Source organism: Erinaceus europaeus, chromosome 13, assembly GCF_950295315.1.
Source record: "Erinaceus europaeus chromosome 13, mEriEur2.1, whole genome shotgun sequence".
Classification (NCBI taxonomy): Eukaryota; Metazoa; Chordata; class Mammalia; order Eulipotyphla; family Erinaceidae; genus Erinaceus; species Erinaceus europaeus.
The window spans coordinates 89,947,145-89,970,499 of NC_080174.1; the positions used below are offsets into that span (position 1 = coordinate 89,947,145).

The 23,355-nt window shown below is 42.4% G+C and overlaps 4 protein-coding genes and 2 long non-coding RNA genes across 9 annotated transcripts in view; 2 read left to right on the forward strand and 4 right to left on the reverse strand.

Annotated features, from left to right (window-relative positions):
* Positions 1–23,355, reverse strand: part of LOC107523368 (zinc finger protein 709-like) — a 486,341-nt gene that overhangs the window by 185,336 nt on the left and 277,650 nt on the right. For 2 of the 4 annotated variants that reach the window (XM_060206424.1, XM_060206425.1), the window contains exon 1: positions 15,250–15,785. The exons of 1 other annotated variant lie outside the window; for it this stretch is intronic. The gene's annotated coding sequence lies outside the window, so the exon portion shown is untranslated. Of the gene's footprint in view, positions 1–15,249; positions 15,786–23,355 lie in introns of those variants that run through there. One more of the 4 variants, XR_009553948.1, reaches the window with a different exon arrangement.
* Positions 1–23,355, reverse strand: part of LOC132532454 (uncharacterized) — a 242,782-nt gene that overhangs the window by 170,650 nt on the left and 48,777 nt on the right. The gene's annotated exons all lie outside the window — the stretch shown is intronic.
* Positions 1–23,355, forward strand: part of LOC107523366 (zinc finger protein 791-like) — a 104,553-nt gene that overhangs the window by 19,617 nt on the left and 61,581 nt on the right. The window lies entirely within an intron of this gene.
* Positions 2,501–5,096, reverse strand: LOC132542974 (uncharacterized). The gene is made up of 2 exons (XR_009553943.1): positions 4,306–5,096; positions 2,501–4,048 (listed from the first exon to the last, which is right to left on the reverse strand). It is a non-coding gene; the product is annotated as an uncharacterized LOC132542974 (long non-coding RNA).
* On the reverse strand, positions 5,658–21,783 carry LOC103125924 (zinc finger protein 709-like). Its single transcript, XM_060206436.1, has 8 exons — positions 21,687–21,783; positions 21,225–21,325; positions 19,376–19,420; positions 19,163–19,222; positions 14,832–14,963; positions 9,534–9,660; positions 9,267–9,324; positions 5,658–7,411 (listed from the first exon to the last, which is right to left on the reverse strand). Exons 5-8 carry the CDS (start codon positions 14,844–14,846, stop codon positions 6,262–6,264), a joined length of 1,350 nt encoding a protein of 449 aa, XP_060062419.1. The 5' UTR covers positions 14,847–14,963; positions 19,163–19,222; positions 19,376–19,420; positions 21,225–21,325; positions 21,687–21,783; the 3' UTR covers positions 5,658–6,261.
* On the forward strand, positions 13,602–14,674 carry LOC103125916 (large ribosomal subunit protein uL6-like). The gene has a single exon (XM_060170880.1). The coding sequence runs from the start codon at positions 13,665–13,667 to the stop codon at positions 14,307–14,309; it is 645 nt and encodes a 214-aa protein (XP_060026863.1). The 5' UTR covers positions 13,602–13,664; the 3' UTR covers positions 14,310–14,674.

Here is a 23,355-nt window from a genome sequence, read left to right on the forward strand (position 1 = left end):
CACACTGTACCTTAGAGCTTCAAGGTTGGTCTGATCTTGTCCATCCACCTCATTGGACAAGATAATCCTGAAGTGTGTGGGAGCCAGGTGGTGGTGCACCTCATTGAGCACACACACTACACTGGACAAGGACCAGGGTTTGAGGCCCCGGTCCCCACCTGCAGGAGGAAAGCTTCATGAGTGGTGAAGCTGTGCTGCAGGTCTCTCCTTCTCTCTGCCTCTCTCTTTTTCCTACTCTCTCAATTTCTGGCTGCCTCTATCCAATAAATAAAGATAATTGTATATAAAAAATAATTCTGGAGTATGTGGACCAATTTAGTAGAACTTGAAGAAGTCACATGACTATTCTGGACTTCATGTGTGGAAGTAGGTAGTGGACCTGAATTTCTCCCAAATTCTGATGGCATATTCCTGGGCTGTGTACTGCACATACAATGCTCCGAGTGTCAAAGAGGTGGGAACAGCTGAAGGTGTGGATAATGGACTTTGGGACAGAATCCCCATTGGGCTGACATCAGACTGGGAATGTGGTAAGACTCACGCAAACCCATGAGGGTGTGGTGTGTGGGAAATGACTTATTGTGTGTCTGCTGGAAACACACTCTCCGTTCCTGCAAACTCAGCTGCACTAGCTGCTCCTAAAAGCTCTCCTTCTCCTTGATTGCCATGCTGCTTCTCCAGGGACCTGAGCATATGTAGCCAAAGGCTGGGAACTCATCCTATGGACTCATGCTCCCTGCAATCATGACTAGCCAACCTTTGCCCCTTTTGCTGTCCCTAAATAATCAAGATGTCATAAACCTCCCTATTCTATTAAAACACAGCCCAACCCTTGCCAAGTCTTTGTATTATTATAGCAAAGAGCTTTAGTTGTGGCTGTGCTCAGATTTTGGGGTTGTTGGAGATGAGCTTCTCTGAGGCAGGGGGAGGACTGCTACCTGGCCAAGGTCACCCTAGTGTTAAGGGAGAGCAGGTGGCAGGCCTGGGCAGAAATAGGGTCCTCTCTGTCAGCTCCTTCTCTTATTCCCTAGGGTCACCTGAGTACGGTGAATCTATCTCAGCCCCTGACTACAGCCCCACACAGGGGAAGCCCTGAAGAATAAATACCCAGAGGGCCGGTGGGCAGCAGTGCACCCAGCAGAGTACACAGAGCACACTAAGCAGCGTGCTGAAGGACCAGGGTTCAAGCTCCCAGTCCTCATGTGCAAGGGTAAAGCTTCACAGAGCAATGGAATGGTACTATAGATATCTTTCTCTATTCCTCTTCTCTCCTTTTGGTCTCTTATTTTACTTATTATTAATTTATTATCACAGCACTGCTCCCCCTCCCGAGTTGTGCTTCACTACCCTGGGCTTCAAATGAGGGAACTGCAATCTGGGTCACTGCTTCCCAGACAGCATTGTACTTTGTTGGGGAGGGAATGGGGGAAGGACAAGAAAAAAAAAAAGACAATGTAATTTAGTACCAGTTGGAATGTGACTTTTTCTCAAAAGGGTATTCAATGGACTTCTGTGAATTTCTGCTTTACACAATACCTGTAAAGATATTTTGCCTTAACTATGACTGATTTCTTAAATTCCTATGGCAAAAATAAGGAACTGGAGCTTCTTGGTCGTATTTAAAAATACTTTTTAAAACTTATTTTATTCATTTATTCCCTTTTGTTGCCTTTGTTGTTGTCGTTGAATAGGACAGAGAGAAATGGAGAGAGGACAAAGAGGGGCAGAGAAAGCTAGACACCTGCAGACCTGCTTCACCACTTGTGAAGCAACTCTCCTGCAGGTGGCGAGCCAGGGCTCAAACTGGGATACTTATGTTGGTCCTTGTGCTTTGCACCTCCTGCACTTAAGCCACTGTGCTACAGCCTGACTCCCTCTACTATCTTTCTTTTACTCTCTCTCATTTTCTATGTTCTTATGTTTTATTTTTGTCATTGGTGGTCTGCTAAGCTCTAGCATATGGTGGTGCTGGGAATTTAACCTGGGACTTCAGGGTCTCAAGAATGACAATCTAGTTCACAAATCACTATATCTTCCTAAACCCTACTGCCATCTTTCTAATATAACTTCAACTACACCTACTATAATGCAATCTCTTCTGGGTGAGAGAACACACAATAATATCCCTGGATAACGCCTCATCACCGCAGCCTGAATGCTTTGCCCCATCAGGATTTCTCTCAGAATATCCTGTACACACACCTGCTTTCCAAACAGGGTCAAGTGGAATCAAGAGTTCATAATGATCACAAGCCATATCTTCTCAGAGCTTTTACATGATCACATTTTCCATAAAAACAGCCTTTACAGGGGCTGGGTGTTGCCACATCTGGTTGAAAGCACATATTACAATGTAGAAGCTTGGTTTGAGTCCCCGCTTCCCACCTGCAGGGAGAAAGCTTTGCAAGTCGTGAAGCAGTGTTGCAGGTCTCTCTCTCTCTCTCTGGTCCCCCTTCTTGATTTTTCAGTCTCCAATAAATAAGTAAATAAAATGTTTAAAAAAAAAAGCTTTTTCTGGTTCTTAGGAGATACCATGAAGGTCCTAATGCTTAAAGCAAAGCTACCAACTCTACCTTGCTTTTTTCCTTGTCCATTTCGTCAGAAGGCATGAGGATGTCAGCGCATTTCTGCCAGCCTTTAAGTGGCTCAGTTTTGCTGACACAAATGAACTTAGTCACTTTCAAGTTGGTTCACTTACGTGAGGCCTTTAACACACAGGGGCTAGGGAGGGTACCAAGACCCTATTTTCTCTATTTCACAAGTGAAAACCTGAAATGCATAGGCAGGGCCAACCTGTGAAGCAGGTGGCCCAAGGCAGACATACAACCCTGGAGTCCAGACTGGAGATCAGGCCTGGCTTATTCTACATGCTGAGGGCCAGGCCAGGGTGAGCACTTTTTTCTATGTTTTTGTATTTACCATTTATTGTATTCAGAGAGAAATTGAGTGAGAAGGGGGAGACAGGCACCTGCAACATTTGTGAAGCTTCCCCCATGCAGGTGGGGGCTGGAACATAGGTCCTTGTGCACTGAAACTTGTGCTGTCAACCAGGTTTGCCATCCCTTGCCCCATCATGCTTCAAATCAAGGTGCAGAGAACTGGGGACAGGCCACCAGATGCTTAGAAACCTCCCATGGAAAATAATCCAGCAGGTGCAAGTGTACTGTCAACACAGGAATTGTTTCCAAGTCATAGTGGACACCTTGATCTCTGCTTAGATTTCAAGATTCTCTGAAGAGCACTGTTGCCATAGCTTAAGCCGCTGCATGTGGGACCCTTCTCTTGGAAGCTGTGAGGACCTCACATCTGCCTCTCTCCCTGCCAGTCCTCTGGGTGAACCCACTGAGCCCCTCCTCCACTTCCTCCTCTCTTCCACCCAGTTTCCGGTAAGCAATATTCCGGTAGAATATTTGGTCTCAGTCTTCCAGCTTGGTGTGGAAATGGGCTGTGTTTATGTACACTCCTATTAACTTGTAGTCATATAAATTACTATTTAATTATTTAATTAATATGAAAGGAGAAAAATTGAATGTCTCAAACTTTTTAATGCACAGACCATAGGCCGAGCCTTTGAAATGTTGACTCTCCTAAAAGCTTAGTCCAGGGAGAACAGAAGCAACCCATGGTGTTACTCTGTAAGACACAGCTATATACAAATAATGTCAAAGGCATAAATTATGGTGATGTTGCGTAGGACACAGCAAATCCTAACAAAGGGATCTTCAAAGTTAACTCAATTGCAAATAATTTGATTACAGCAACAACTATCTTCTTAATCCTTCTTAAACCCTAAGACAGCAGGAACCTCCTGCTTCCTCTATAGAGCCTCTATTTCCCCCAGTCCTGCAACATCTAGGTTGGGGCTCACTTTCCTGCATACTTCTCTCAGTTCATACCAACTGACACAGCATGCACTGTGATCACAATCAAAGCAACAAGTACCACCTCAGCATGTTTCACTTCAGATAGTGTCCAGAGATGTCAGGTGTGGAATGTCAACCCGGTAGAGGGGGCAAGACATCTGCAGCACTATTTCACAACTTGCAACCTGATAATCAAAATTAGATACCATGAACAAGGACATGGGTAAAAACCCTCCAGTGTGCACATGCAGGGCAAAAGCTTTCACAAACTGGGAGGCAATGCTGAAGGTGGCTCCCTTACCCTTACTACCACCTCCCAGTCAATTTATCTCTGTCTTGTCAAATAAAGTATTTTAAATACAAAGTATAAAGAGAAATTTAGAGAGAAAAATGTACTTTCCAACTAGACAGATACTATGCAAAAAAATGAATAAAGACTTACATATTATAGCATCCATTGTTATTCCACTGATTTACATTTATTGGTCTCTCCAATACAAGTTCCTTACTAGGCCTGTAAAGTACATTCTACAATGTCTACACTGGTAAGAATAGTTTTTCTTTCTTTCATTTATAAAGGGCTGTCTTTTTAAAAAATGTTTTTATTGTTGTAGTTATTATTAGTGTTCTTATTAATATCATTGTTAAATAGGACAGAGAAATGGAGAGAGGAAGGGAAGACAGAGAGGGGGAGAGACAGAAAGACACCTGCAGACCTTCACCACTTGTGAAGTGACTCCCCTGCTGGTGGGGAGCTCGGGGATAGAACCAGAATCCTTACGGCAGTCCTTGGGATTAATGCCACCTGAATTTAACCCTCTGTGCTACTGCACATCTAATCATTGTTGATATCAGTAAGTTCTCAGTACCAAGTGAATTTTTTCATATATTAGAATTTAAGACAAAGAACTGAAGTACTCATTTACAGAATATTCAGAGGTACGGGTTCACTTGTATATCATGGAACTATGATCCCCACAATTATTTAGATATATCTGCTTATGTATTAACACAAGATAGAGAGATAGACAGTAAAACAGAACATTAACTCCCCTCCCTCCAGGGCGTTGGTTTAATCCCCACTGGTTCACGATGTCTTTTTGCTCCGCCCCCTCTCCTAGTACACCCTGATCTCCACCAGTCTTTTTTCGCTCCACCCTCTCTATGTCACACCCTGTTTCCACCCTACTTGGCTAGTATATATACAAGCTGCTTTTCTGAGTAAAAACACTTGGAATTTGTTGTTAAAATTCGGCGGCTCCAGCTGGCTGGGCTAGCTTCACGGGCAGGTAACAGAGACGCGGAGATAACGGCTGGGCAGGGAAGCTGTATTTTTTTATTCAGGAACAACGATTCATAAACTAAACCAAACTAATCACCAAACAGAACTCTGCTGCCTCTTACCCCCACAGCAGCGCCAAGCACTCTCTAACTCTGGCACTCTGGAACTCTCGGGGTTCCTTGGGGCGGGGCCAAGCAGACCCGCGAAACTAGCAGGACTGATCCAATTTTCTTGGTGGGGGAGAGCTAGAACAAACCAATGTAAAGCATACAACAGGAATTGCTTTCCAGCTCTGAGAGTTCCAGAGTGTATCTCCTGCAACATTAGTGCGGCACAAGTTCCTGATGCCTTTCCCATGCAGCAGCCTAGATTGGCTCCAGTTGAGGTCTCTCCAACCCAGAGAGCACTTGCTCGGGAAGAAGCACCCTCAGGCTATCCCGGCACTTAGTATACAACTTATGCTCAAGAAATTGATTTCAATTGTGAATATTTTCATGTGTTTGAAAATTAGCGGAATATCTAAAAGCTTTATTAATTTCATAGGGTTTTGCTTCACTGTGAATTCCTTCATGTCTACAAAGAGGACCAGAATAATGGAATGTTTTCAACACTGCTTACATTCATCAAATTTCTTTCCATTGTGAGTTATTTCATGTTGACAAAGATGAGAGGCTAGAATCAATGTTTTGCTGTTTACATTCACTGGGTTTCTCTCCACTGTGAGATCTTTCATATCTCCATAGAAAACTGGCTTAAATGAATGTTTGACTACATTGTTTACATACATGAGGTTTCTTTCTCTCCACTATGAGTTCATTCATATAAATGAAGAGAACTAGAACCCATGAATGCCTTAATGCATTGTTTACACTCATAGGGTTTCTCACTACTGTGAGTTCTTTCATGTGTCCAAAGATGACTGGAACTGAATGTTTTACTACATAGTTTACATACATTGGGTTCCTCTCCATTGTAAATTCTTTCATGTTTCCAAAGATAACTGGAAGAACTGAATGTTTTACTATATAGTTTACATTCACAGGGTTTCTCTCCACTATGAGTTTGTTGATGTATATGAAGATGACCAGTTTGACTGTTTTATTAAAGTTTACATTCTTAGGATTTCTCTTCACTGTGAGTTTGTTCATGTCTATGAAGATGACCAGGTTGACTGAATGTTTTACCACATTGTTTACATTCATAGGGTTTCTCTCCACTGTGAGTTCGTTCATGTTGCCGAAGATTACTGGAAGAGCTGAATGTTTTACTACACTGTTTACATTCATAGGGTCTCTCTCCACTGTGAGTTCTTTCATGTCTCTGAAGATGACTGGAAGAGCTGAACGTTTTACTACATTTTTTACATTCATAGGGTTTCTCTCCACTGTGAGTTCGTTCATGTTGCCGAAGACTACCAGAACACGTGAATGTTTTACTACATAGTTTACATTCATAGGGTTTCTCTCCACTGTGAGTTCTTTCATGTATCCGAAGACTGCTAGAACAACTGAATGATTTACTACATAGTTTACATTCATAGGGTTTCTCTCCACTGTGAGTCCTTTCATGTGTCCGAAGATGACTGGAAAAACTAAATGTTTTACTACACAGTTTACATTTATAGGGTTTCTCACCACTGTGAATTATTTCATGTGTCCGAAGAGTACTGGAATAAGTAAATGTTTTAGTACATAGTTTACATTCATAGGGTTTCTCACCACTGTGAATTCTTTCATGTTTCCGAAGATAACTGGAAGAACTGAATGTTTTACTACATTGTTTACAGTCATAGAGTTTCTCTCCACTGTGAGTTCGTTCATGTTGCCGAAGAGTACTAGATTGCCTGAATGTTTTACTACATAGTTTACATTCATAGGGTTTCTCTCCACTGTGAGTTCTTTCATGTTCCCGAAGAAAACTGGATTGCCCGAATGTTTTACTACATAGTTTACATTCATAGGGTTTCTCTCCACTGTGAGTTCGTTCATGTGTTTGAAGATTACTGGAAAAACTGAATGTTTTACTACACTGTTTACATCCATAGGGTTTCTCTCCAGTGTGAGTTCGTTCATGTTTCCGAAGATTACTGGAACAACTGAATGTTTTACTACATTGTTTACATTCATAGGGTTTCTTTCCACTGTTAATTCTGTCATGTTGTTGAAGATGAACAGAGTAAGTGAATAATCTGTTGTATACAGCACAATCTTGAAATTTTCTACCATTCAGACTATCGTTGTCCACAGAGATTTTAACTGTTGTATTACTGCAAAATAATGAGCAATCAATGACATTTTAATGAATAAAAATAATTGATTCTATTATCAAAGTGCATGACATTATTTTACATAATAAGCCACAAAATCAGACATTAACAACAGATTTGACTAAAAACATATATTGAAAAAAATCACAAATATTCAAAATTATAAAAAGATCTCAAGTTAGAAGTAAAGTTAGAACATTGGTAAAAAGGGCTGGGCAGTGATGCACCTCGCTGAGCACACATGCTACAATGCACAAGGACCTGGGATCAAGCCCCTGGTCCCCACCTGCAGGAGGAAAGCTTTGCAAGTGGTCAAGTGGGAATGCAGGAGTCTCTCTGTCTCTCTACTTCACCCTTCCTCGTGATTTCTGGCTGTCTCTATCCAATAAATAATTAAATAAGATAAAAAATGGTAAAAACTACTTTCATATAAGTATATTATGCCAAAAATAATGATATCTTTACAGGTATTTAGTATGTAATAATTGAACTACTATTGTAAACAGCAAGTATTATGTTTGTGTTGAAATTTTTCACTGAAAATATTGATCTTTTTTTAAAAATTTTTTTATCTTTATTTATTTGCTGGATAGAGACAGTCAGAAATTGAGAGGGAAGACACCTGCAGCAATGCTTCACCACTGTGAAGCTTTCCCCTTGCAGGTGGGGGCCAGTGGCTCGAACCTGGGTCCTTGTGCATTGTGACATGTGCGCTCAACCAGGTGCGCCACCACCTGGCCCCGAAAATATTGATCTTTTCTACACGGACTACCTCTAAATATCATAAGAATATAGATATTCATGCATTTAAGATATTCTTGTTGTTTCCTTTTTTAAAAATTTATTTATTTATTAATGAGAAAGATAGGAGGAGAGAGAGAAGGAACCAGACATCACTCTGGTACATGTGCTGCCGGGGATTGAACTCAGGACCTCATGCTTGAGAGTCTGATTCTTTATCCACTTTGCCACCTCCCGGATCATATTCTTATTGTTTCCAAGTGTACTATTTTATAAATATTAAGCATCTTTACCCCCTTTTTAAAATTTCCATTCACTTGTTACATGTGAGGAAGATTTTCCCACAAAGTGGAGAAAAGACAGATAATGTAGAACAACATTATAGTACTTTTTTTGACAGTGACTAAAATGAAAACTTCAGTCATGTACATTACATATATCATATTTGAGTCACTTGTCCTACTATTCTATATCCTAGTCATCAAGTATTTTTATTGAGGTTATTTAACAAAATTAACGTATTTGTGGTAGTGATCTTAAATTTTCTTTTCTTTTTTTTTTCCTCCAGGGTTATTGCTGGGCTCAGTGCCTGCACCATGAATCCACCGCTCCTGGAGGCCATTTCCCCCCCTTTTTGTTGCCCTAGTTGTTGCAGCCTTGTTGCGGTTATTATTGCCATTGTTGACGTTGCTTTGTTGTTGGATAGGACAGAGAGAAGTGGAGAGAGGAGGGGAAGACAGAGAGAGAGGTGAGAGAGAAAGATAGACACCTGCAGACCTGCTTCACTGCCCGTGAAGCGACTCCCCTGCAGGTGGGGAGCTGGGGGCTCGAACCGGGATCCTTATGCCGGTCCCTGCACTTTGCGTCACACACGTGCGCTTAACCCACTGCGCCACGGCCCAACTCCCAAATTTTATTTTCTTAAAGGGGTGCTATACAATTATTAAGTCAGTAGAGAGCACACAATTAAGAACCCAGAACTTCCCTGTATAAGAACTTATACAGGGAAACCATGCAGTCACCAGATCTCAGTAACTTACACAAAGACAAAAATTTTTGAAAACAATAGCTTTCTGTGTGGTACATTATGATTTATTGTAAATGTAACTCTCACCTTTGTTTACTCCCATGTAAGTTATGCTGCTCTTTGGTAGAATGTTCTTGTATATTTTCTAAAATTAAAAATATAGAAAAGAATGTTCTTGTATATTTTCTAAAATTAAAAATATAAAAAGCATTAATAATTATACAAATAGATTGAATTTTTGATCCATCATGAGTCACAATCAAACCTTGCACACTTAACAGTGTCTACATTTCTACATTGGTGAACAAAAAGTAATTTGTCTTCTAGTTCAAAACTTAAGGTGATCAGAGTTACCTATTGAAAGAAAGTTCTTGAAGTTTTCCCACATCACATCTCTGTAGAGTTTCTTCTCTGAAGGATTTAATAGTGCCCACTCCTCTTGAGTGAATATCACTGTTACATCTTCATAGGTCACTGAGCCCTAAAACATGTGAAATGTGTATGTCATGTGAGAAAATGCGAGTGACAGCAGATTAGCCATTCAGTCTCTAGGAAGCCTGTGAAGGACTGTCTCATCTGCAAACATGTCTTTAGTGACTTGAGAATCAAATACCTCATAATCATGGTCTAGAAATTGGTACATTGATTAGAACATTAGACTCTCTTACACAAGGCCCTGAGTACAACCCCTGGCATCTCATGTGACAGAGAGATATCCCTACTCTCACTCTTCCCCCTCTATAGTTTTGTAATTAGTAAATGATAAAAAATAAGTGGCTGCGGGTTTCCAGCAGTAGTGCAGCAGGTTAAGCCCACGTGGCAAAAAGCTCAAGGACAGGCATAAAGATCCCGGTTGGAGCCCCAGGCTCCCCACCTGCAGGGGAGTCACTTCACAGGTGGTGAAGCAGGTCTGCAAGTGTCTTTCTCTCCCCCTCTCTGTCTTCCCTCCTCTCTCCATTTCTCTCTGTCCTATCCAACAACAAACAACATCAACAATAACAATAACAACAAGGCTACAACAAGGGCAACAAAAGGGTGAAAATGGCCTCCAGGAGCAGTGGATTCAAGGTACAGGCACTGGGCCCCAGCAATAACACTAAAGGAAAAAAAAAGTAGCTGCAAGCACTAGGACCTGGCTTAAGGTAGCCGGTTTGTGCCCCTGGCTCCCCACCTGCATAGAGGTCGCTTCACAGGAGGTAAAGCAGGTCTGCAGCTGTCTATCTTCCTCTCCCCTTCTCTGTCTTCCCTTCCTCTCTACATTTCTCTCTGTCCTATCCAACAACAACAACAAAGGCAAGAATAAGTGAATAAATAAATCTTTGAGAAAAAAATCTCAAAAAAAAGTGGCTGGGAGTTGGGTAGTAGCTCAGCAGGTTAAGCACAAGTGGTGGAAAGCACTAGGACCTGCATAAGGTTACTGGTTTGAGCCCCAGCTCCCCACCTGCAGGGCAGTCACTTCACAGGCAGTGAAGCAGGTCTGCAGGTGTCTGTCTTTCCTCCTCTTTGTCTTCCCCTCCTCTCTCCATTTCTCTCTGTCCTATCCAACAACACCAATAACAACAACAATAATAACTGCAACAATAAAATAAGGGCAACAAAAAGGGAATAAATATTAAAAAATAAAATACAAAAATAGTGGCTGTGTGAGATTACAACTGATTGGGTGCTCACCTGCCATACAAAAGACCTAGATTCAATATGCCAATTCTCACATGCATGGGATGGGGGTGCAGGGCAATGTTCAGAAGTGGTGGAGCAGTTTTGGATATTTTCTTCCTTATTTATAATGTTAACTTTATATAGGTAAAGTGAAGTTTATAAGGAGAGTGAAGTAGAAGGATACTGGAATTAAAATTATAGCTCCTGGGGACTTAGAGCTCAAAGTCTGCTGTGTCTTCATAGTATCTACAGTTCTTATCATTAAAAGAAAAAAATGGTCCGCCGATCACAACCTAACCAATGCAACAATTGCCACCTCAACATGCTTCACCTCAGACTGTATCCAGAGACTTCACGTGTGGAATGACAACCCTTCAGCTTCATTACTCGGGTGAGACCTTTCCTTTTATAGTACACTCTAATTTCATCTCAGGTAGTTCACTTTCTAACAAAGTCCCATAACCTAGATATACACCAGTTTCTGTGAGAGAGAGCTTATGTGCACACGTATCCATAAACTACTGCAAAATATATACCTGAAAGCAGAAGTACACTAGAGGTTGCAGTGAGTACCTCCCTAACACTTCCTCTCCACTATTCCAAGCTTGGGATCCATGATTGCTCAACAAATTGTTTGGCTTCATATGTTAACTCTCTTTTCAATCACCAGGTTCCAGATGCCACCAGGATGCTGGCCAGGCTTCCCTGGATTGAAGACCCCACCAATGTGTCCTGGAGCTCTGCTTCCCCAGAGACACACCTTACTAGGGAAAGAGAGAGGCAGACTGGGAGTATGGACCGACCAGTCAACGCCCATGTTCAGCGGGGAAGCAATTACAGAAGCCAGACCTTCTACCTTCTGCAACCCTCAACGACCCTGGGTCCATGCTCCCAGAGGGCTAGAGAATGGGAAAGCTATCATGGGAGGGGGTGGGTTATGGGGATTGGGTGGTGGGAATTGTGTGGAGTTGTACCCCTCCTACCCTATGTTTTTGTTCATTAATCCTTTCTTAAATAAAAAATTTAAAAAAAAAAAAGAAAGAAAAAAATGGGGAGTCGGGCGGTAGCACAGCGGGCTAAGCGCATGTGGTGGAAAGCGCAGGGTCTGGTGTAAGGATCCCAGTTCAAGCCCCAGGCTCCCCCTGCAGGGGCGTCCCTTCACAGGCGGTGAAGCTGGTCTGCAGGTGTCTGTCTTTCTCTCCCCCTCTCTGTCTTCCCCTCCTCTCGATTTCTCTGTCCTATCCAACAATGACATCAATAATAACTACAACAATAAAACAAGGGCAACAAAAGGGAATAAATAAATAAATGAATAAATAAATTTTAAAAATTAAAAAAAAGAAAAAACGTTAATTTTATTTATTATATATAAATAATTTCAAATGACACACACAGATATCTTTACTTCACTTTACTTATTAAATTCTCTTCACCTATATAAAACTCAAAAATATAAATATGAAAGATAATAGCCACTGGGTATAATGAATTTTTAAAATATTTATTTCCTTTTTAAATATTTATTTATTTCCATATTGGGATGTAATGAATTTATAATGAAGCTACAGTCATAAAAAAAAGATGGAATAAAAAAGCACACCTGATGATTATAATAAGTTTGTTAGAAATGAAACATCTTTAGCCACACAGAGCTCTTTATAAAAATTAACATCATTATGGAAGCATGGAAATTATACTATTTAGAGTGATCATACTAAATTAAGGTTCTCTGTAGTGTCACTGTCCAAAAAAAAAGTTAAAAATGCTAGAATGTTATACAAATTGAATAATTATATCAGGTGCAGGCAAGTAGTGAACTTGCTAAAGTGTACACATCACCATGAAACAGGACCTAGGTTTGAGCCCTGTTTCCCACCTGAGAGAGGGACACTTCATGAACAGTGAAACAGGCCTGCAGGTATCTCTCTCTCTACCTCTGCTCCAAACAGTGAAAAGGGCCTGCAGGTATCTCTCTCTCTACCTCTGCTCCAATCACTATTTATTTCTGTCCTATCAAATAAAATGGAAAGAAAAAAAGGCTTTCTAGAGCAGTGGACTCAAAGTTCTGACTCTGAGCTCAAGAAATAAGCCTGGTATCAGAAAAAAGATGATGAAAAGAAGAACTGTTATCTAGTAATCTACATCCTCCTAAATTTTTCTTTATAATAAAAAATATATATAATTTATAAATACAAAAGGATGCTATGGGGAGGAGGGAACTGTTGTGGAAAGTCTGTGACAATGATAGGGTCTTAAGTTCCTTGCCAAGAGGAAATCTTCATGAATTGTGAAGCAGAGCTACAGAATCCTCTCTCCCTTTCTAGTTCCCTTGCCCCATCCATTTCTCTCTCTCAATCCTATATTAAATAAGTAAAAAACTTCAGCAGTACTCTAGCCTGTATCTCTGTGTGTGTGTGTCTGTCTGTCTCTCTCTCTCTAAAATAAACTAAAAAAATTAAAATAGAAGAGTTCGACTTCCCAGAGCCCTGCCCCACTACGAAAAAAGTGAAAGAGGCTGGGAGTATGGATTGACCTGTCAACGCCCATGTTCAGTGGGGAAGCAATTACAGAAGCCAGACCTTCTACCTTCTATACCCCATAATGACCCTGGGTCCATACTCCCAGAGGGATAAAGAATATACAAAAGCTACCAGAGGAGGAGATGAGATATGGCATTCTATTGGTAGGAATTATAACCCTCTTATCCTATGGTATCAGCATTTCTATTTTATAAATAAAAATTAAATAATAAAAGTGAAAATAAATACGAGGGTAGGGGAGATAACATAAAGTTTTTGCCTGAGGTTCTCAGGATTTATTCCAGGGATGAACAGTGTCCTGGCAGAGAGAGAAAGAGATACAGAAAGAAATATGATGGGCAGCTTCTTTGAAGCATCTACTATAACAATGAAGACCATTCTCAACAACCAGACCGTGGACATTCCAAAGAATTTCGACATCTCTCTGAAGGGCCACATGGTCATCGTGAAGGGCGCCAGAGGCAACCTGCAGAGGGACTTAAACCACATCAACAAAGAGCTCAGTCTCTTTGGAAAGGAAAAGAAGCGGCTCCAAGTTGACAGATGGTGGGGAAATAGAAAGGAACTGGCTACTGTTCACACTATCTGCAGCCATGTACAGAACGTGATCAAGGGAGTTACACTGGGCTTCCGATACAAAATGAGGTCCATGTATGCTCACTTCCCTATCAACTTTATTATTCAGGAGAATGAGTCTCTTGGTGAAATCAGAAATTTCTTGGGAGAAAAATACATACGCAGGGTTCAAATGAGGTCAGGTGTTGCATGCTCGGAATCACAAGCCCAGAAAGATGAATTAATTATTGAAGGAAATGACATTCAACTTGTATCAAATTCAGCTGCATTGATTCAGCAAGCTACAACTGTTAAAAACAAAGACATCCGGAAATTTTTGGATGGTATCTATGTTTCTGAAAAAGGAACAGTTTAGCAGGCTGATGAATAATCTCTAAGGTGTCCAGCCACACAAGCAGCAAAATAATGGGATGATGTATGATCTCTTAAAAGATTCAATAAAGGGAGTCGGGTGGTAGCACAGCGGGTTAAGCGCAGGTGGCGCAAAGCACAAGGATGGGTGTAAGGATCCCAGTTCGAGCCCCTGACTCCCCACCTGCAGGGGAGTCGCTTCACAGGTGGTGAAGAACATCTGCAGGTGTCTGTCTTTCTCTCCCCCTCACTGTCTTCCCCTCCTCTCTCCATTTCTCTCTGTCCTATCCAACAACAACAACAATAATAACTACAACAATAAAACAACAAGGGCAACAAAAGGGAATAAATAAATAAAATAAATATAAAAAAAAATAAAGATGCAATAAAATCCATTACTGGTTTGAAACTTTTCCTTAATAAAAAAGATGGGCAAAAGAGAAATAGTAAATTAAACATGTATAAATTAAAATACAACTTATTCAAGAGGAAAAAGAAACAGACTGATGTTGGGGAAGTCACTTACCCAAGAAACTGCCATCTCTTCCTCTTTCCGTAAATGTCTTTCAGGCCAGAAAATTAAAGATAAGTTACAGAAATAGCTTGAGACTCTGTTTTAAACCTAGCAGCACAGCCTCTCCACTGGACAGTATGGCACCTATATGGAAGATACTGTAATGAATAAAAGGAACAATACCCTAGCATTTCAATATAAAAAGAAGAGATTATAGAAACATTTAGTGAGTTATCCTGCCTAATAGAACCATTACAAAGCCCACAGATTCAACTGACATCTCTTTCCAACCCTTTATTTTTCTTCAACAAAAGCATCCACAAAAATCTAGTAAAATGAGAGTCAGGCAACAGTGGAGTGGCTTAAGTGTACATGGTGCGAAGCTCAGGGACCAGCGTAAGCATCCCGGATTGAGTACCCAGCTCCCCACCTGCAGGGAAGTCACTTCACAGGTGGTAAAGCAGGTCTGCAGGTGTCTATCTTTCTCTCCCCTTCACTGTCTTCCCCTCCTCTCTCCATTTTTTTTTGTCCTATTGAACAATGACAACATCAATAACAAAAACAATAATAATGACAACAACAATAAAAAACATGGGCAACACAAAGGGTAAATAAATAAAATATATTTTAAACAACTAGTAAAATGGCTACTAGTTTTCTTACTTAACTCACATCTCACCTAAATACTGCTCAGAGATTTGTATTAAAAGAGTGATATAGAGGTTTGGGGTGAACAGAGCATAGATGGCAGCTTGAAGACAACATCTGGCATAAGCTCTGCAAGGAGGCTGCTTTAAACCTGGGAATTTCAGGTGAGGGCCGGATTTCTAGGCCAGTGGCAGAGAAAACATGTAGGAGAGCTCTATGGAACCAAGGAAGAGCCTTATAATCCACCTTTAGGCTTGAAAACAGAGACTGAAAAAAATCAAAGGAAAAACTGAGTTGGCCTATGGGCTGTGAGTTTAACTCATTGCACCCCATGACCAACCCCCAAAACAGAGAAGTAAAGGCACCAGCTACAGACAAGAGATCACTAAAGAAAATTTCTTTACCCGCTTCACAAGTGGTGAAGCAGGACTGCAGGTGTCTGTCTCTTCCCCACTCTGGCTTACTATCCTCTCTCCATGTCTCTCTGTCCTATCCAACAAACACATCAATAATAACTACAATAAAACAAGGGCAACATAAGGGAACATAAATAAATAAATATTTTTTAAAAAAGATAATTTCTCTATCGAGATACCTACCTCAGTGGAAACAGTCCAGAGGAGGGGGTGCTTTGTCCTAAGAAAGACTTTTTTTTCTTTTTTCTTTTCTTTCTGACAAAGGATGGAGCTCCATCTGAGTGGCTGAATACCTGATCAATCTCTGCCTCTGCTGGCGTTTGTGAGAATAATGTCCTTTGGTTTCACTTGGGTTAATTTATCTACTTTTATTTCTGCATTATACCTACTGAATTTAATTGATAGTTGTTTCTTGTGATTGTCTTTGTTTTGTTTAGGAAGAGGACAGGTTGAGGGAGGTTGTGTATCCAATCTGCAATAATTTAATCTAATGTACAGACTGATTTTCTTCTCTTTTTACAGTATTTCTTCCTTTTATTTATTTTTTTTAATAACTTTATTGAACTCAGGGCCTTATGGTTGAAAATCCAATGCTTTAGCCACTGCACTACCTCTTAGACCACTGTTTTTTTTTTTCACTTTTGTAAAAAGAATCAATGCAGATCTGAAGACACATCATGGGAATCAGGCGGTAGTGCAGCAGGTTAAGCTAAGCGCTGGTGGTGCAAAGCACAAAGACCAATGCAAGATCCTGGTTCGAGCCCCAGGCTCCCCACCTGTAAGGGAGTCACTTCACATGTGGTGAAGCAGGTCTGCAGGTGTCTATCTCTCTCTCCCCCTCTCTGTCTCTCCCTCCTCTCTCCATTTCTCTCTGTCCTATCTAACATCAATGACATCAATAACAATAATAACTACAACAACATTAAAAAAGGCAACAAAAAAGAAAAATAAAGAAAGAAAGAAGACATATCATACATACAATGAAAAGAAAGATAAGGAAAAGATCCTGAAAAGTGTGAGAGAAAAAACAAGAAATCACTTGTAGGAGAAAATCCCTAGGATTATCAGCAGACTTCCCCACATAAATGCTAAAAGCCAGAAGAGAATCCCTAAGCATGGAACAAGTTAGAGAGACATGAAACTTGGCTGATATAAAGTTAGCTCCTGCAGAGTCTGACTACTGTTTGACTTTCAACCCCCACTTGCAATAATATCTGACTGTACTAATGATGGAGGAGTCATGACTCCTCTGTTGGCAGATGAAGCAGGGGGGGTCTAGTTGATGAGATCCTGTCTGATCTTTGGTTAAACATCTGTAAAGACAGGGCCTAGCAGATCCATGAACACCGAGTCTACACAGATCTCCAGGAAGGATGGAGAAGAGGACAGTGATGTCATGGGCCACTTGGACAGATAAGGGCCACTTCAGTAGCCCCATTCCCAGGACTCCGGGATGCCTTGGTGATTGATAATGACAGAATCATAAGGTTATCAACAGCCCAGCCACTTGAGCTTGCCTAGGACATCCCTTCAATGATTTCTTTTGGACCTCCAAATTGAAAAGGCTGGGGTATGGAACACCACAAGGAAGCCTGACCTAGAATGGTCTAACTTCCTTGAAACACTTGTTCACTTTGCAGACATTTTGTTTATCTTAGCTGACTTCCTGACAAGTGGTGACAAATGAACAGACACGGACATGTGCAGCATCTGAAAGCCTCTGTCACTGAGGTTCCCACAGGACAGAGGCCCTATAAATTGGGATATATAAGGAGAACTTATTTTTCAAACTATTTCTTAAATCCTTTTATTTATTATTGGATAGTGATGAAAAAATGAGGGAAAGAAGATAATTTCTGGAACCATCCGTTCCACCCCGGTTCCATGACTGCCAGTTCTTAGCAACATCGCCCCGCCAGATATTCGTCGGGATGCGGCATCATCTAAGTTCATTTCCCATGTCTATGCTCGACCAGACCTGCCAATATACGCGGATATCTTCGCCCACCCTGTCCAACGCTTGACGTCTCGTCACCCAATCTGGTCCCCTATGCCTACACTGAACTTCTCTGTTCCAGACTCTTGGAAACAGAGTTGGCAGTCAGCTGAGGTAAAGAACAAACACCTCATCACAGACCCCTGCAAGCGTCAACCCAGCTTTGCCCTAGCACGTTATGATTGGGCCCTCCTCAATCGCTATCAAACAGGCCATGGCCGGTGCGCCGCTATGTTCCATCGCTGGGGGGCCAGAGATGACCCGAACTGCCCCTGCGGCTACAGACAGACTATGACCCACATAGTCAACGACTGCCACCTCTCCAGATTCAAAGGAGGTCTCGAAACTTTACATCAGGCTCAACCTGACGCTGTTGACTGGCTATGGAAGAAGGGCAAATGCTAGAAGAAGAAGGGAAAGAAGAGATAGAGAGGGAGAGACAGAGACACCTGCAGCCCTGCTTCACCACTCATGAAGCTTTTCCCCTGCAGGTGGGGACCAGGGGCTTGACCCTGGGTCCTTGTGCCCTGCTATGTGAGCACTTAACTAGGTGCACCACCACCTGGCCCCAAGAGAACATATTTTATGCCACATACTACATTTGTGTAGTGGTTGCCTGGTTATAGAAGTTGCAAGTTCTACTGGGGACTATGGCCAAGGAAATGACTTCACTTCCCAAGAGTCCCCTCCTACATGCTAAGTGTCTGCTATCTTCACTATGGGAATATGTATATCAACATAGTCATCGTGAAAGCTCCCTGCTAAGTTCCGGGTGCAGCCTATTCAACCCAATGACAGATAATGAACCTAAGGCAATGACACTGAGCAACTTCTGTTGTCCAAATCTTTCTAAGACAAAGTGAATATAATGCAGACACTCAATGAAAGGAGAACCTTTGACTTGCAATCATTAACAAAAGGAAATCTCTGATAACTGACATAATCACATTACTCTTGTATTATACCTTTTAGATAATATAATGAGGCCTACCAATAGCATGTCTGTGTATAGTTTCTTTCTACTTTCTTTACTAGTGATTTAATGGTATTTCATAAAAGTGTAACATTTTGGGGTATAATTCTACATGCACACGTTTATAAATCACCACACTCTGCACCAGTTTTGTTGTCCTCCACCTGATAACCCCCATAGTTCTCACAGGAGGAGGACCAAAAGAAAAAAAAAAAAAAAAGGCTGCCAGATGCAGTGGATAGGTGGCAATAAAAAAAAAAAAAGATGGTGGGAGAAATACCATAATGGTTATACAAATAAGCTTCCATACCTGAAGCTTCAAAGTTCCAGATTGAGTCTCTCACACCACAAGTCAGAGCTGAGCACTTCTCTGGAACAATAAACAGGCATATGTTTTAAACCAATGCAATTTAATCAAAATATCAAAAAAAAAAAATTACAGTGCCTGCACTCATTGTTCTTACTTAAATATTAACTCTCCTTATACTTCCTCATCTGTAGAATTTGTATTTATCTGTACTACCTGGCACACTAGGTGAAGTACAGTGAAGACAGCACCAGATGGTTCCTGTTGGATATAGAATAGAGGTGACTAAACCAAACACACTTACAAACAAACAAAAAAAAAAATGTAACCAAGGTGCCACCTGAAGTTTGTTAGAACAATGGTGTTTGTGTGTTGCAAGAATAATGGTGGAGGGTGTTTTGTTTCATACAAACCCTGTGAAGGTGAGAGTAGCCCTGAAATAAGACAATTTTGCAAAACACTCTCAAATTACTGGCAAACTGACATAGATGAGGCTGTATGAAGGTGCTGTTTAGGGAAAAACTCTCTGCAAGGACTGTAGCAACTACTTCCTCAACCTATAGAAAGGCCTGGTATGCAAAATTCCTGCATTGTCTCATAGTATCTTTTTTAGGTAATTTTTTAAATTTACACTAACAAGAGAGAGAGAGAGATACTGAGATACTGAGAGAGACAGAGACCAAAGCCTGAGATTTTGGATCCTCAGGCACAGGACTTTTTTTTGCATAACCAGGCACATATCTCTTTTTCCACCCAACTGTTATTGCCATAAAAGCAGTTGGGGAGGGGGGCTGGGCAGCAACACAACAGGTTAAGCACAGGTAGCACAAGCACAAGGACACACTCAAGGATCCTCAATTGCCCACCTGCACGGGGTTGCTTCACAGGCAGTGCAGGCACCCAAAGCCAGCAATAACCCTTGAGGCAAAAAAAAAAAAAAAAAAGCAGTTCAGGGCAACAATAGATAGCATAATGTTCATGCAAAGAGACTCAGTGGCTGAGGCTCCATAGTCCTAGGTTCAATCACCCCTATCACCATCAGCGAGAGCTAATCAGTGTTCTAACAAAAAAGAAATTAAATAAGTAAAAGAAAACATGCAGATGTGCACAGCAGGAAACAATGGCTGAAGTTAATCCCCTTGGGATTTTATTTCAACATTCCCTGAATTCACAAAAAAGTTAGAAGACCAGACAATTCAATACCCCCCTCTCTATTTTTCTTGGGAGTATATATGTCTGAATCGTGTATTTTTCTCTTTTTTTCTCTCTCTCTGATTTGTCTCAGTTATGTGCTTGCCTCCCTGAAGCATGGCTGATTCTCTGGTGGGTGATTCCTCATGTAGAAATCAGGTTATAACCACACCAGCGGAACTCTATGGTGGGACCTCTGTCTTCTTCCTCTTGTTCCCTCACTACAACCTGAACACCGGACTCCGCAGCTTCAGCCAGGCAGAGAAAAGTTTTAGAACATGAATGGTGTTTCCCACTCCCTGCCCAAGAAGCACACTGAATCCGGGACCCTTGCTATGGACCAGGAGGCTGAGGTCAAGAGGCTGCAGCCCAGGTGCAATGTACTCATGGCAGAATGACTGGGGGAGGAGCGCCCTGGCCACATGGCCCCTTCTCACAGCAGCCCAGGGACTCACAGGTACAGCTCTCCCCATCTCAGTCCAGGTGAGCTGCACTCACCATTGGCTGTCCAGGCTCAGGGCTCCCTGAAGATTCTTCTCCAAGTCCAAATAGCAGAAAAGTGAGAGTGAACTGAGACGTTAGTGAGGACCCCAGGAGTGGGGTCATTAGTGCGCTTTACTTCCTGGCTTGTCTTCTATCACCACCAGCCCAGATGGGACAGGAGGTGGACACTTCCAATAGTTTAAAATATAACTAGATAAAGCACCTCCTCTCCTGACTGGATCCTCAGATCTGCCCAATACAGAAACATGCCCCCAAACTAATAGCAAATCAAAAACAGACATTTCTGACATTTCTGAATGGCAGAAGCACTTTCCAATTGATGAATTTGCTGCTTTGGAAATACTAAGAGCTGCTAGTGACCTGTACTCACCTCTGTCAGGAAAAGAAATTAAAACTAATGAAGTTCTTGCAGAAATCCTGGACTCATCTGAAGGGTGCAGAGTGTAGTGACTCCATGACAGGCTCCAAAAACTGCAGAAATGAGTTAGGCCCCAGTTACAGAGGAACAGATCCTGGAATTCAGGACAATTACTGGAAATTGAACCGCGCCTCCGGTCGCCCGCTGGAGGCCAGACAGAGACTGCCCGGGACACCCTGCGCCCGCCCCAGCGGCTCACACTGCGCCTGCGAGCCCCAAAGTGGGGCGAGGGGAAGCGGGACCCAGACCATCAGGGAGGCGGCGCAGAATGGCCGGAGGCGAGGCTGGCGCACCTCCACGACACACGCAGAGCCCCAGGTCTTTAAGTGCGGGTCACACAAAGGCCTCGCCCGGCTCCCGCCGCCACCCGAGACCCACAGGGTGCGACTGACCTGACACCGCTGTGCAACCTACTCTTTGCTGCCAGGTTTGCAGCTACAGCAACTGGAACCTGCTGCCCAGCCGCAGCCGTGCAGGACCCCGCTGGCGCCGCTTGGCCTGATGGGAGCTGTAGTCCACCTCCTCGCCATCAACCAGAAGAGCCGTGGATACTACATGTCCCAGCAGCCACTGCGGCTGCCCTAAATTGACACTGGGGGAAACAGATGTCTCTGCCCTCTGCCAGTGCTGCCTCTCTAGCCTGGTAGTTCAGGATTGGCTTGTTAAGGTTTTTTTCTTTTCATTTGTTGCCCTTGTTTTTTATTGTTGTTGTAGTTATTGATGTGGTTGTTAGACAGGACAGAGAAAAATGGAGAGAGGAGGGGAAGACAGAGAGGGGGAGAGAAAGACACCTGCAGACCTGCCTTACCACCTGTGAAGCTACTCCCCTGCAGGTGTGGAGCCAGGGCTCTAACCGGGATCCTTATGCCGATCCTTGCGCTTTGTGCCTCCTGCTCTTAACCCTCTGTGCTACTGCCTGACTCCCTTGTTGCATTTTTTAAGGAGCCGATAGCTCTAGATAATGACTTAGTGAGCTGTTCTGGCCCCTATAGTGATTGAATGAGAACAATCTAGCTGTTTGCTTGTTTTATTGATTTGATTTGTATTTGTTTTGGAAAGAGAAATTGAGTGGGGGCCGGGTGATGGCGTACCTGGTTGAGTGCACATGTTACAGGCACTAGACTTAAATTATCTTCATTTATTTATTGAATAGATAGCCAGAAGTCAAGAGGGGAGGGGAGATAGGGAGTGAGAGAGACAGAGAGACACCTGCAGCCCAGCTTCACCACTTGCAAAACATTTTCCCTGCAGGTGGGGTCCAGGAGCTCAAAACTGGGTTCATGCACTGTGACGTGTGCGCTCAGCTAGGTGCACCAACACCCAGCCCCCCCTTTTTTTTAACCAGAGCACTGCTCAGCTCTAATTATGCTGATGCAAAGGATTAAACCTGAGATTTGTAGAACAAGCCACTAGAGTTTCTTTGCATAAATAACCATTATGGTCTCTTCCCTGCCCATTGTATTTATTTATATGTTTGTTTGTTTTTACTAGAACACTGTTCAACTCTGGCTTCTGGTTCTTCTTCTTCTAGCGTTTGCCCTTCTTCCGTAGCCAGTCAACAGCGTCAGGTTGAGCCTGATGTAAAGTTTCGAGACCTCCTTTGAATCTGGAGAGGTGACAGTCGTTGACTATGTGGGTCATAGTCTGTCTGGAGCCGCAGGGGCAGTTTGGGTCATCTCTGGCCCCCCAGCGATGGAACATAGCGGCGCACCGTCCATGGCCTGTTTGATAGCGATTGAGGAGGGCCCAATCATAACGTGCTAGGGCAAAGCCGGGTTGACGCTTGCAGGGGTCTGTGATGAGGTGTTTGTTCTTTACCTCAGCTGACTGCCAACTCTGTTTTCAAGAGTCTGGAACAGAGAAGTTCAGTGTAGGCGTAGGGGACCAGATTGGGTGATGAGACGTCAAGCGTTGGACAGGGTGGGCGAAGATATCCGAGTATATTGGCAGGTCCGGTCGAGCGTAGATGTGGGAAATGAACTTAGATGATGCCGCATCCCGACGAATATCTGGCGGGGCGATGTTGCTAAGAACTGGCAGTCATGGAACCGGGGTGGAACGGATGGTTCCAGAAATGATCCTC